Raw genomic sequence first — 13,256 nt, forward strand, 5'->3', positions numbered from 1 at the left:
GTGTACCAAAGCCTCTTCATCCTCTTCATCCTCCTCCTCTTCCTTGAGGACCTACCAACATGGGGAGTGGGGTGCACCAAGAAGGACCACACACCCGTGTTCACACCCACTCGCATAAGACATTAATCGCATACCACTAATCAGTACAGAAAAATGTAGGTTTTCTCCCAGGGCCACCTTTTGCCCTCCTTTCACTGGCAACCACAAGAGAGACACTTGCTTGTAAAGGGGAGATAAAACCTAAAGACCCCTGGCTTGTGAATTCCCACAGCACCCCTTCCAGAGTAGACTTCCCATTGTAAGCCCCATCTTAATTCCTTTACTGAGGGGCCTCATTTTTTGTTTCTTTCTTAATTTGTGGGCTCTAAGCAATTTTAGCTGTGGGTGGTAACAAGGGTTGAGCTGTTTCTAATTATTTAAAAAACAAAACCACACACACAAAACAAAACAAAACTCGATGTTGCCAACTGCTGTGAGACTCAGAAGCCACAACTTCCGATATAAAAGATTGTTCTTTTTCCCAACTATCATAAACCTTTGTGTCTGGAGAGCATGTGTGGAGCTGTTCAGAGCTTCTGCAGATGGGCAGAAGATGATGGAGTGGTGGGTACCCTAGCTCAGAATACATCTGAAGCCCCAAGGCTGCTGGTCCCAACAATTACTCTGAGCAGAACCAGAGACAAATCAGTGCAAGAGGAGGAGGAGGAAGGGGAGGAAGAGGAGGAGGAGGAAGAGGAGGAATTGGGGGTGGGGGAAAGTTAAGTTTCTTTTGGTTAAAATGAAGAAAAATAGTTGCTACTAACTGGGAGGATTAAATGAGTTATTATACAAAACCTACTTTCAAATAAAGCCTGCTCCAGAGTAAGCATTTAGTAAACATGACTATCTTGTATTTCCATGTAAGATTGGAATAGGGTTGGTTATTTCTCTCTCTGGGAAGTTGTTAAGAATGAAGCAAGAATTATTATGGAAACCTTAATACTGCACCCAAAGGATAGCTATATTATGTGTGTGCATGTGCACACGTGTATTTGTACTGGGACTTAAGCACAGCACTCACAGCTGGTGATAAACCACTTGAGCCCATCTCTATTTCCAACTTTTTGCTCGTTAATTGGAGATAAGAGCCTCAAACATTGGATAGCCTGGGCTGGCTTGGAGTCATGATCCTAGAATTACAGGTGTGAGCCACTGGCTCCCATTTTGATGGTGTTAGATATGGGATCTTTTTTGGGTTTGAAGATGCTGTAGTCACTGGCTGACTTCCCAAGTCATTCCAAGTGCTTCAGTCTGGCGTAGCTAAAACTATAGATCCAGGCCATTCAACTCAGAAAAGCAGATTTTAATACATAATAGAGAGAATTAATATATTAAAGCCTTCCACACCCCACCAGGAATGGGGCTAAAGTTTCCTTCCTCCTAAACCAAAGAGATGAATTAAAAGATAAGAATATTTTCTGCCGGTTTCCGCATCTGCCATTCTGCCTTAGATACCCTTTCAACTCTTGATAAGTAGAAGGCCAATCATTTCCCAGTCTTACAGATAGAAAAACTGCCACTGTCTGCCAGCCAGCCACTGGCAAAAACAAAGTTAGGAGGTCAGATGCTGGTGGCTCATGTCTCAATTTCCAGTTACTGAGGCCGAGATCTGAGGATCAAGGTTCATAGCCAGCCGGGCACTCAAATCCCTGAGACTCTTGCCTCCAATTAACTAGCAAAAAGCCAAAAGTAGAAGTGTGGCTCAAGTGATAAAAAGCATCTCTTTGAAAGAAAAAGCTAAGCAAGACTGCAAGGCTGAGTTAAAGACTCAGTACTGACATGTGTACCCACCAGAACATGCGTGCACACATACACATACACACAAATCTGAAAGAGAACAGTCACGGGAACCGGGCGCGGTGGCTCATGTTTGTAATCCTAGCTACTCAGGAGGCTGAGATGTGAGGATCGCAGTTCAAAGCCAGCCCAGGTACTAAAGAATGTGAGACTCATTTCCAATTAATCTCTAGAAAATGAGAAGTGGTGCTGTGGCTCAAGGGGTAGGGCGGTAGCTTTGAGCTGAAGACCTCAGGGACAGTGCCCAGGCCCACAGTTCAAGCCCCCTGAACCACAAAAAAAGTCACAGGAGACAGGCCACTCTTTTGGTTAACCTGTACCTCAATGATAATTCAAGGGCCCAATTCCATACCACATTGGGGGTAGATCCGGTATAATCCTCCACTAAGTAGCCTCACTTGCTACGTACCCATTAACTGGGCTCAGAGGGTGACAGTCCCCTTACTTTTAGATACCCGTATTTGTTAATGGCATTCTAAGCCCATCAGGTTTCAGTTAAGAGGAAGAGAGGATCTTTCACTGTGTTTTTCTAAAGCAAATATTTAGTGCTTTCATCTTTTCCTGCCCTAACATGCAATCTGTCACCCAAATAAGAGGAACAAAAAAAAAAAAAAAAGAAAAGAAAGAAAGAAATCCTTCATGTAGATGTTTGTACAAATGACATCACATTTCCAACGTCAATCAGGCAAACGGCAAATGCTTTCAGAGTGGCTGATCATAGAGGGGAACCTTCTAGAGGGACGTGGGAAAGAGGCAGGAGCATGCAGCCACACTCACTCCTCTCTTTCTGATCAGGGTCCTGATAGGATTCCAAGATGCTGTGGTCTCCTGTGACGACTCATGCTCCAAAGGTTTTGTTAAATGTGCCCTGGCATTTTGTTTGTCTTTGTGCCAGTACTAGGGCTTGAACTCGGGGCCTTTCCATCTCCTTTAGCTTTTCTGCTCAGAGTGCATGCTGTACCACTTGAGCTACACTTCCATTGTGGCTTTGTTGTTGGTTAAATGGAGATAAAAGTCTCATGGACTTTCCTTCCCAGCTGATGTCACTCTGTGATCCTCAGATCTCAGCTCCCTGAGTGATTAGGATTATAGGTATGAGCTAACCAGCATCTCAGCTTTGTGTACTACTTTGTAAAGACAAGGACCATGCTTCCCTTTGGAAGACATATCTATCAAAATGTGTGCTGTATGAGAATAACAAGAGTCCCTTCTCATCAGCTTCCATACTTCCACTCAGTTAAGTTCATTGTACTACAGTCTGGGATTCCTTCAGTCTTCTCAGAGACAGACAGGGCCAAGGGGCTACAATAGGGGAAGATGGCTGGCAGGTGCAGACAGGAGGGCTCCCGCACTTTCCTTCTTCTAAAGTGATGTTAGATGCTGAGGGACCAGCAGGGGAGCTCTGGCTGCATTTTGGATGCTGCCTCTTCTCTCCTCCCCTCCAATTTCTGCTTTCTGCACCGGGTCACTGCTCCCACTTCTCAATTGGCTGCAATGGCAGATTTCCAAGTAATTACAAAGACAGGAATTAGATTGCACAAGAATTTACATGTGTGCAATTGCTGTTACCTTGTCCAGCCAAATGCATCATCTCTGGTTCACTCAAATGGGACACTCTGAGCATGAGGCCTTTTGGGCCACCTCTCATCATTTCCCAGGAGAGGAAGCACATACACTTTTTCCACTTTTCTCTTAGAAAGCATCAAGTGGGGGACAATATCAGCCTGGTTTTCCTATGCAGGCACTAGATTATTCTAGAACTACAGTGGGAGTAGTGTAACTACCTACAGTGCTCAAGTCTTCTAATTCTTTGTTTCACCAAGCGAATGTAACAAGAGAAGTCTAGGTAGGCCAAGTTGGGTCTCAAAAATATCTACAGCTTATTTTCCATCTTAATTTCTAGACATTGTGCCCACACCCTGGCAATCTGTCCTAGCATCAGAAGAATAAAGCAGGTCATTCAAACGTAGCACAATGGTTCAAATGTTACTTCATGTCACTTTGCTGTTTCTAGGGTTTGTTATAACATATTGCCTTTACTTCTATGATAAAGACCATTTTTTACTGTAGGACATATGCTTAAATATTTTATTTTTTCAATCCACATCTCAAAAGGAATGTTTCCAAACCTTTAAGTCAGGGCACAGAGCATATGTGATTAAGTAAATCTCTGAAAACCAGAGTGTTGTAGGCACTCCAACCAGGAAAGACTGCAGTGAGACAAGACCCACAGTCCCCTGCTCTGAGAACTTTTGATGTCCCAAGGAGAACATGGACAAGGAGAAATTAAGGTCCCATCCCTGTAGAAGCAAAAACAATCACTTCATCACAAGGCCACAGCCTGTGCCAACACTGCTGGTCCTGTCTAGAAGAATGGCAAGTACAGACTGTCTCCCTTGCTGGGACATCAGGCAGAGTGACCCTCCCAGTGGATATCTATCTCTCACCTCCACCTACCTGACGCAGGGCTTCTGGAAAAAGCAGCAAGAGGAAAGAAACCTGTCCAAGACACATAATTGTGACACGTTTTTTCTTCTTTCTAGGTAAGTGTTTTCTTATTTCCCAAAAGACAAGCAAATTTCTCTCTCGTCACCTTGGTCCCTGGCAGAACACAGGCCTGCCAGAAATCAGAGATTGGAGATGGGGCTAAGCATGCAGTAACTGAGCCTCCAGTGATTCCATCCCACCCCTCCCTACAGGTCACATCCAATCCAATGTCATCTCTTTCCAACACTATTGTCCCTACCATCTCCAAGCAATGTGTGACAACTGGGATCCTTTGTCGGACCAAGTGACTGGTGGGATTGGGAAACCGGTGGGGGAGTCGATCACCCCATGTCCTTCCCATTTCTCTCCACTCTCATTTCTTCTTTCTTGGGTAGCTTGGTTCCTTCCTCACCCTACACTCCCTTCCGGAAGAAACTGACTTTTCAGAAACAGAAACTTGCTCTGAGCACCGACTGGCTTCCGAGATCTTCCCAGAGAACAGTTCTGGTCTCCTGTGGGCCAGGCTGGTAACAGAGCATGAGCAGACTGGATGACCTGACCCTGGTAACAGGAGTGTGCCTGGATAAGTGGACACCCTCGGGAGGGTTTGTAAATGGTAAATATGGTATAGCTGTACGAAGACCAGCTCCCTCCTCATTTCAGCCTAAGTAGGAAATGCCAAAATTTGGGAAAGAACAGCCAAAATTTGGGCCTGGCCCCTCATCAGAAGCCATACAGGGCTGACAATATCTTGCTCTGAAAATTTTAAATAATAATGCTAGACACCATCTTCAGAGATTTTTGTTTGTTTTCTGGTTTTATTTTTATTTTTTATTTTTATTTTTTGCCAATCCTGGGTTTGAGCTCAGGGCCTGAGCACTGTTATTGGACTTTCTCAAGGCTAGAGCTCTACCACTCGAGTCTCAGCACCATTTCCGGCTTTTTTCTACATATGTGGTACCGAGGAATCAAACCCGGGTCTTTGTGCATGCCAGGCAAGCACTCTACCACTAGGCCAAACTCTCAGCCCCTCTGGTTTTCTTTTTAATGGCCTCTCAAAGATACTGACAGAAGGTCAGTATCTGGAAGTACAGTAACTGCCTCTCCAAGTACAGTAACTGCCTCTCCAGATAGGTCCACAAGACACACTGGACAGGAAATATGTTTTTAAAAACCTTCCACTTTGCTTGCCTAGCCAGAATTTCCCTTCATAGAAATAAGTAAATTATGCTTTGCAGTATACGTTGGAATCATATTTCCCCTGGATTTCCAAATCTCATCTGACATCATTAAAGAATTAATAACAGGTAAAGACTGAGAGGCAGAGCTCTTATACCAGAGAGACAGACAGACAGACAGAGAGATGGAGAAAGAGAGGGAGAGATTGACTGATTATCCATGTACCTCCCTCCACCCCAAGTATCAGTAAGTGCTTTCTTTCAAGTCTCCTACAACGAATAAGAAAAATCTTTTCCCTGACATAGTGTAACCCATCAAGAATGAATCTTAACTATAGAATGCTTGCCTCCATAGGTACAGAGCCCAGAGTTCAACTCCAAGCATTACAAAAAGAAAGAAAACCAGTCTATCATCATAGAATTATAAAAGGGAAGGGCCTAAAATAATAAATTGTGAAGATGACAACATGTCCTACACCGAAGGCCTAAGTCTTCCTTATTATGTGACCTTTGTCTCACACACACACACACACACACACACACACACGCGGACTCACAAAGCCACTCTGCAGGCTACAGAGTCCTGACAGCTGTGAGAAGCACCTGAGGCTTGCGTTCTCAGATGCCATCTTTAACTAGTGTGTCATCTTACACAGGAGAACTGTTGAAATGAGCTCCCAGGTGACTGGCCTCCCATTTTGATACCACAGCTCACAGAGTGGGAGACAAGGGTCCAAAATGAAGAGAAAAGATCTCATAGCAATATCTCTGTTCAATCCAGGAATGACAAACAACAAGGGAAATGAGGCACGGAGCAACCCTGTCTCTTTCCTGGGCCTGTGACTTGGAGCTGTGCTGTGATCTCCCTCGGGCATCAGAAATACCTGGGCAGGACAGCTGAGCCAGACAGCACAGAAGCTCATGCACTTGTTTAGCCTAGAAGACTCCACTGAAGAAGTCTGCAAATGAGGATGTGAGAAGAAAAATAACATGGTGGTCCCACCTGACATCCCACTCAGTGAGCATGAATGAGTGGAAGGTCCACGTGCAAAGGACGATTGAGGGTCATCCCAGGAAGCCAAGGGAGAGCATTACTGTGAGTTCCAGAATTGCTGTCTTCACTGTTTTCAACTTGGGTCCTCTGCCAACTTAGAGACAGTAGAACTTAGAGGCAGTCTGTTTGAGGCAGCACATTAAGATTTTCTACAATAGAAAAATCAGTCTAGGTTTACCAAAGAGTTTCCATGGCAAATGTGGGAACATATTTCTATCTGAGAAATGCAGAAAACAAACAGGAAACATGTATTCAACAGGAACCCACATATGTCTTAGGTTTGTTGTTGTTGTTTGTTTTTTTTATATCACTGGGGTTTGAACTCAGGGCCTGACACTTGCTAACTTTTCAGTCTCACTTTTTGCCTGTGCTATCCTGGGCTGTGCTCCTCCCACTGTTTCAATTTCCCAGCATTGTGGAGATGACAGGAATAAAACACAATGTCCAGGGTTTTATTGGCTGAAAATCATTTCATTGGTTGATCTGGGATCTTTTGGCTTTCGCTTTTCTGGAATTAAAATCCTCCAGAATTCGGTTTCTTGGGTGGCTGGAAATATAGGCTTGAGGTACCATACTCAGCTCTACCTATGATTTCTAAAGCACATTTTGGGAAAGCTATAAAGAAGTATGTCCAAACATTAACTTTGTCTTCAGAAATACTTTTCCTCACCCTGATTCGAACTGGGAGACCTCATGGGGTGTACGTACTGTGGAGAGGAGGGGGGTGAGGTAGAAAGGGACAGTGGAGAGACAAAAATTTTAGCTGTAGCAAAGCTTACTAACCCCCAGGGTCATAAATCAGGGATTTATATACCAACACAAACTTCCCTTACAACACAATATGTTATGTAAATCCAGACTTTCCATACATAACATGTACTGCAAAGAAAAAAAGTACCCAGGAAATGAAGTAATATCTATATTTATTTCAAATGACTAAGAAGCAAAAATAAAACTTTCGCTGTGATGCCATGCTTTTTAGAAATCAGACATATAATAAGCCACAGATTTATAGGATGTGGTCTAATAAACCTAAGAAAAGTTTCATTTCCTCTCACTAAACTGGTTAACTCCCTGTCTATGTGACTAGCTTTGCAAATTTTAGCAGAAGTCTCCTTCACCCTCCTAAATTCATAAGTTGAGAGGTTAGTATGTAAATAGCCAAAATAATCTGCTCTTCTGAACACCCCCCCCCACACACACACACAAAATAAACGTGCAAAAAGGTAGATCCACCAAAAGATACAATGGGGCAGATGGAACTATCTTACTGATCCCCAGTCACTGATCAATGAAACGTTCACAGAACTCCCAAAGAGGAAGTAGGGAAGAGGAAAGAGGGGAAAGGTTTGGACAGCTCACTTTGTATCTGAGCCAATCACTGCTGGCTCATGCCTGTAATCCTAACAACTTTCTAGAGGCTGAGATCTTGGGATCCTGGTTCAAAGCCAGCCAGGGATGGAAAGTCCATCTTACATGGAAAGCCCATGCTTATTTCCAATTAACCACCAGAAAGCCAGAAGTGGAGCTATGGCTCAAAGTGTCACAGTGCCAACCTTGAGCAAAAAAGCTCAGGGACAGCACCCAAACCCTGACTTCAAACCCCACAACCAATAACAACAACAAAAAAAGTTTATTTGCTCCAGGAACTGGTGGCTCATGCTTGTAATCCTAGCTACTTAAGAGGGTGCGGTCTAAAGACTGAGGCTGGAAGCCAACCTGGGCTGGAAAGACCGGGAGGCTCTTACCTCCAATTAACCACCAACAATCCAGAAATGGAACTGTGGCTCAAGAGGTAGAGTGTTAGCCTTGAGTGAAAAAAGCTAAGGGACAGTGCCCAAACCCCAAGTTTAAGCCCCAGTGCCACCCGCCTGCCCCCCCCCATACACACAAAAGTTTATTTGCAAGTATTTCAGTAGCCATGGTATTGAGTAAGCAATTGCTGGCAGAAGAAGAAAAAAAAAATCCTCTTTCTTATCTAAATGTAATTATGCTGTGGTCACTCCCTATTATTGTCACTATTCACCATGTTAATAGCCCCAATGCAATGACTTTGTGTGGCTAGCTTTAAAAGGTACCCGAATAGCTAACTAGAAAGAAGTGACTCATATCTGCCCAGGTGGGTATTGACTTTTTCTTAGTCATATTTACTGATAGTCTCCCAACTTAACTCCCCAAGAGGAAGAGATCTAAAGGGGGAGAAAAATCAAACTGACCTGCAAGGAAAAAGAGAGAAGGGCAATGAATGTTAAGTAGGGATGAGTGATGGAACACTCGCCATCCTGACCAGAAAGTCTGAAAACATATCCTGACTCACAGTCTCCCCCTCAGCTCCCAAGAAGGCAGGCATTCTATAGGACACAGGACCACACACATTCTCTTTAGAGGTGGAAGAGGGTTGAATGAAGGAATGAAGCACAAAGAACAGCTATGGTTCTTGATGAATAATAACACTTCATGGTACCTACTCTCTGATTTGTGTGATCTTAAACAGCTTGCTTCACAATGAGAATAATCAAGGTGTCTCCCTCTTAAAATTAATCAGGGTTTGAACATGGGGCCTGGGAACTGTCCCAGAGCTCAAGGCTACTGCTCTATCACTTTGAGTCATAGGGCTACTTCTGGTTTTCTGGTGGCTAACTGGAGATAAAAGAGTCTCATGGACTTTCCTGCCCGAGCTGCCTCTGAACTGCAATCCTCATATTTCAGCCTCTTTGAGTCCCTAGGATTACAGACAGGAGCCACCAGGTCCCAAATAATTGTTAGGTCTTAAAGAGTGTGTATACAAGTACCAATCGTTAGTAATAGTGCTTGAACCATTGGAAGCCTGTGTTAAAATAAAATGTCAGGATCTCTCCTGATCCCCAGTGAAGCAGTATGGAAAGTGTTCCCACTCCTTTTACAGACCTGGGGATTGCATCATGGAGGGGGCCAGAGCCTTGCCAACACTAGACTCAAACCTACTTCTGAGATCTCAACCTCCTGAGTAGCTGGGATTACAGGTGTGAGCCATGGGCACCCGGCCAGAGCCATTTCAAACACACACAGGCTGTAGATTTTCATACCCCAAACTCCTATAGTAGCAAGTACTAGGACTGTTACATACATACACATTTCTCTGAAGATATATAGAGAAAGCCAGGGTGCTTGCATATATACGCAGGCATACAAACTCACTGCCATGTTGTCACATCAAACCCCTGACAATGGGATTCCCTAAGAAGAGCATGGGTCATCAGCTCTCCTTCCAAGCTCCTACCTTAATATGACAGGGAAACTAAGGCACAGAACAGGCGGGAACTCAACAATCTGATCAGCCCGTAAGTGACATCTTCATGCCCAGTCTACTTACCACACAATGGCTTAGACCTCATCTAGAGAGATGGCATTTGGCTAAAACACAATCAAGATGATTGGCGCCAGGGTTCTAATCAGATCATGAGTTATAAGGAAGAGACTCAATCTTTCTCTTTCTGTTTCCTTGTAACAAAATGGGCACCTGGTTTCTCTATTATCTCCCTCTCCATGCTAAACAATGATTAATGTAATGAGCTGCCATCTATCAGGCCCAAAGTGTAGGTGCTAAAGGAATGCTCTTACCGGGCTACAGCTACTGGGGTGGGGGGGGCACTCCCTGCCCTGCCAGTCTCTCTCTCTTCTCCTCTTTCCTTCAACTAGAATAGATGCAGGGTCCCCAAGCACAGGCTCTTTAGAGGTGAAAAAGCAGTTCAAACAATTGAGGGAACATCTTGTTACATGCAGATGAAGGAGAATGGTTAGACTACAGTACATTGGTAAGAGCAGCTACTAGATATAATACAGAAAAGTCCTCGGTGTTCTATCAAGTGAGATAAAAATGCAAACTGCGGTACCATCCTAAGTTTACCTTCTAAAGTTCATGCACTTTGTGAACAACTGAGAAGAACTGTAGCCAAATATTAAGAGATTGTCAACAGGTTACAAGAGGATGGGTTTTTATATTTCTATTCCTCTAGGTCATTCAAATGGCTCCAAAGTTACTATTTCTTAAAGTAGAATAGGCACTTAAAGACTATATAGTCCAGATTTTGTCTCTCTGAAGGCTAAAGATATGTGTAATAGCTTATTATTAGTCTAGGCCTTGAGTGCCAGACAAAACCATGTTTTCTGTCTCACACAGTAGCTTTTAACATGAAAGCAAAGCACCCTACACGTAGTAGGAGTGCAGTTAATGTTTTTCAATTAAGGTCTTAATGCTAACTGGTGCATCTGTACTCATTAAAGCAAGAAACAAACACTAGCATTAGCACTAAGTCACTTACTTTTGCAATCTAAGAGTTAAAACTTGTTAATCTTGCACTTTCAGTTTTCCTGGTATTCTCAATGATCTTTAATCTTTGGGAAGAGTTGTTCCCAAGTAGGGAGCAGTGTGGGGTATGGATATTACACTGAATTATTCAAACGAAATGAACAATGCTTCCTGGCCTAAGAAAGCAACATCTATGACAAGAGCCTGCCGGGTTCTTCACCTCAGGTGCAGAGGGCTAAACATTTCTCAGCACCCTGACTTTTAAAATCTAAAGATTCGCAGTTACTAAGAGAGGCAAAGTTGAGGTGAGAACGTCCCTTCTACTGGGAGCTATCAAGAATCCCAGGAAATGATTTCCTGGGGTCAAGTTTAATGGGATAAACGTGCTGGACTGCTCAACCCTTCTCACGGAAGCCTGGAGATCACATGACCTTTATATGGAGCTGGGCACCTTACACTCACAATCACACCACCTCCACCCTCTTCTTGTAAACTGGCATTTTTATGGTCATGATATCCCTATCAGCGGTCAGCAGAGCCAGACATCAGGGCACCCGAGACACACAGTGACCCGATAGGAATTCAGAGATGGTGGTGAACGCAGGGGCCCTGCCCTGGGGCCAGGTCAACTGATGATGGGTGGTTTCGTGACAGAGGCTGAACGACTCCATCGACTCCATTGCATACCGTCATTGTGCTTCCACACCTACCTCCAAACACCAGGGCTCCCCAACTTTTTGTAAGGAGTGGTTGCTTTTCATGTCCCTGAAGACTTGCGTGCTGACAGTGAAGTCTGAGGGGGGGCAGAAGTGCTGGCAGCCATGTCCCTGGGGGCAGCAAGGGAGGGGGCTCTGTGGCCAGGAAGAAAGGGGAATAGAGTGAGGCCAGGAAGGAGGGAGGGAGCGGACAGGGTCACCAAAGCAAACACACACAGCCCCCACACTTCTCCAGCAGCTCTACCGATTATATATAGTGCCCAGCACAAGCCAGAGCTCCTTGTTGGGGGATGCCTCCTCTCCTCTCTCTCTCTCTCTCTCTCTCTCTCTCTCTCTCTCTCTCTCTCTCTCTCTCTCTCTCTCTCTCCTATTGTGATCCTTTCCAACTTGGCCGCCCCTTACCCATGAGTGCCCTACTGCAACGTGCCTCTCCTTGTCCTGAGTCTGCAGCAAGCCACCCAGTAACACTCTCTTCTCAACTTACCTTCCTGAATCTTCTATTAGTTTCAACTCAGAAACTGCTACTAATTCTACCAGATAGTAACACTACATAGGGTTACATCCAACACTGAGCTATTTGAGTATCTAGCCTTGCCTTAGATGTTATTTCGTGTGTGTGTGTGTGTGTGTGTGTGTGCGCGCGCGCTGAACTTAGGGCCATCTTACACTCACTGGACTTGCTCATTCCGTTGGTTCTATACCACCAGTTAGCTTTTTGTGAATCATTCTGGAGATGCTGTCTCACAGACTCTTTTGCCCTGTCTTGGCTTCATACTACGATACTTCAGACTAGCTAGACTACAGGCGTGAGACACATCCACCTCAGACAACAATCTTTTGAGGGGAACAGTAGGGCATTGTGTCTGGACCCCTCAAAGATGGGGTAGCACATACCAAGGGTGCCGAATTGAATTTCTAGTCAGTGATAGCCCAGTCCCCAACTCAGCCAAACGTGCTGACTGGCTCCTCTGTGTGGAGCTCTATGCAGGTGTCAGGTGTTTCATGACTCCTCAACTCTACCTTAGGATGGACAGAGCATCAAGCCCATCTCACAAAGAAGGAAACCGACTCAGAGACTTTAAGGAGCATGCCCAAGGTCACACAGCTAGAAATGGTAAAGAGAGAACACAGACCATGATTCCATTACCTGCTGGATAGAACCTACTGGCCTATCCACGTGGTCACTATGGCTCTCTCAACAGGGTAGAGAAGTTATCGGTAGAATTTAAGGGTATAAAGAGCAACCTAGAGTCTGAAAAGGACTAGTTCCCAACCAAGAAACAGTACTATAATTGTCTGTAAGGAAAAGAAAGAAAGAAAGGAAGGAAGGAAGGAAGGAAGGAAGAAAGAAAGAAAGAAAGAAAGAAAGAAAGAAAGAAAGAAAGAAAGAGTCTATGCTCTTTATGTTCATTTAAAAAAAACAAAAGATGTATGCCTGCTCTGTTGTAATTTTTCAAAATTGCATGCAAAGAGCTTCATAAGTATTGCTCAGCCTCCTTTTTTTTGTACCTGGACTAGGGCTCGAACTCAGGGCGTCGCTTTTTCTCAGCTTTTTCACTCAAGACTGGTACTCTGCAACTTGAACCATATCTCTACTTTGGGGTTTTGCTACTTAACTGGAGATAAGTATCTCATGGACTTTGCCCTGGCTGGCTTTGAACTATGATACACTCAGCTCTCCGCTTTCTAAGTAGATA

At 44.3% G+C, this 13,256-nt stretch overlaps 1 protein-coding gene across 44 annotated transcripts in view; it reads right to left on the reverse strand.

Annotated features, from left to right (window-relative positions):
- Tcf7l2 (transcription factor 7 like 2) overlaps window positions 1-13,256 on the reverse strand; it is a 202,743-nt gene that overhangs the window by 60,966 nt on the left and 128,521 nt on the right. For 9 of the 44 annotated variants that reach the window (XM_090345827.1, XM_090345825.1, XM_090345823.1 and 6 more), the window contains one exon: window positions 11,554-11,694. The exons of the other annotated variants lie outside the window; for them this stretch is intronic. In XM_090345827.1, coding sequence (XP_090201953.1) covers window positions 11,554-11,694 — 141 coding nt within the window. The remainder of the gene's footprint in view (window positions 1-11,553; window positions 11,695-13,256) is intronic. 44 annotated transcript variants of the gene reach the window in all.

This window comes from Megascapheus bottae, chromosome 15, assembly GCF_031878675.1.
Source record: "Megascapheus bottae isolate mThoBot1 chromosome 15, mThoBot2.hap1, whole genome shotgun sequence".
In the NCBI taxonomy this organism is placed as follows: Eukaryota; Metazoa; Chordata; class Mammalia; order Rodentia; family Geomyidae; genus Megascapheus; species Megascapheus bottae.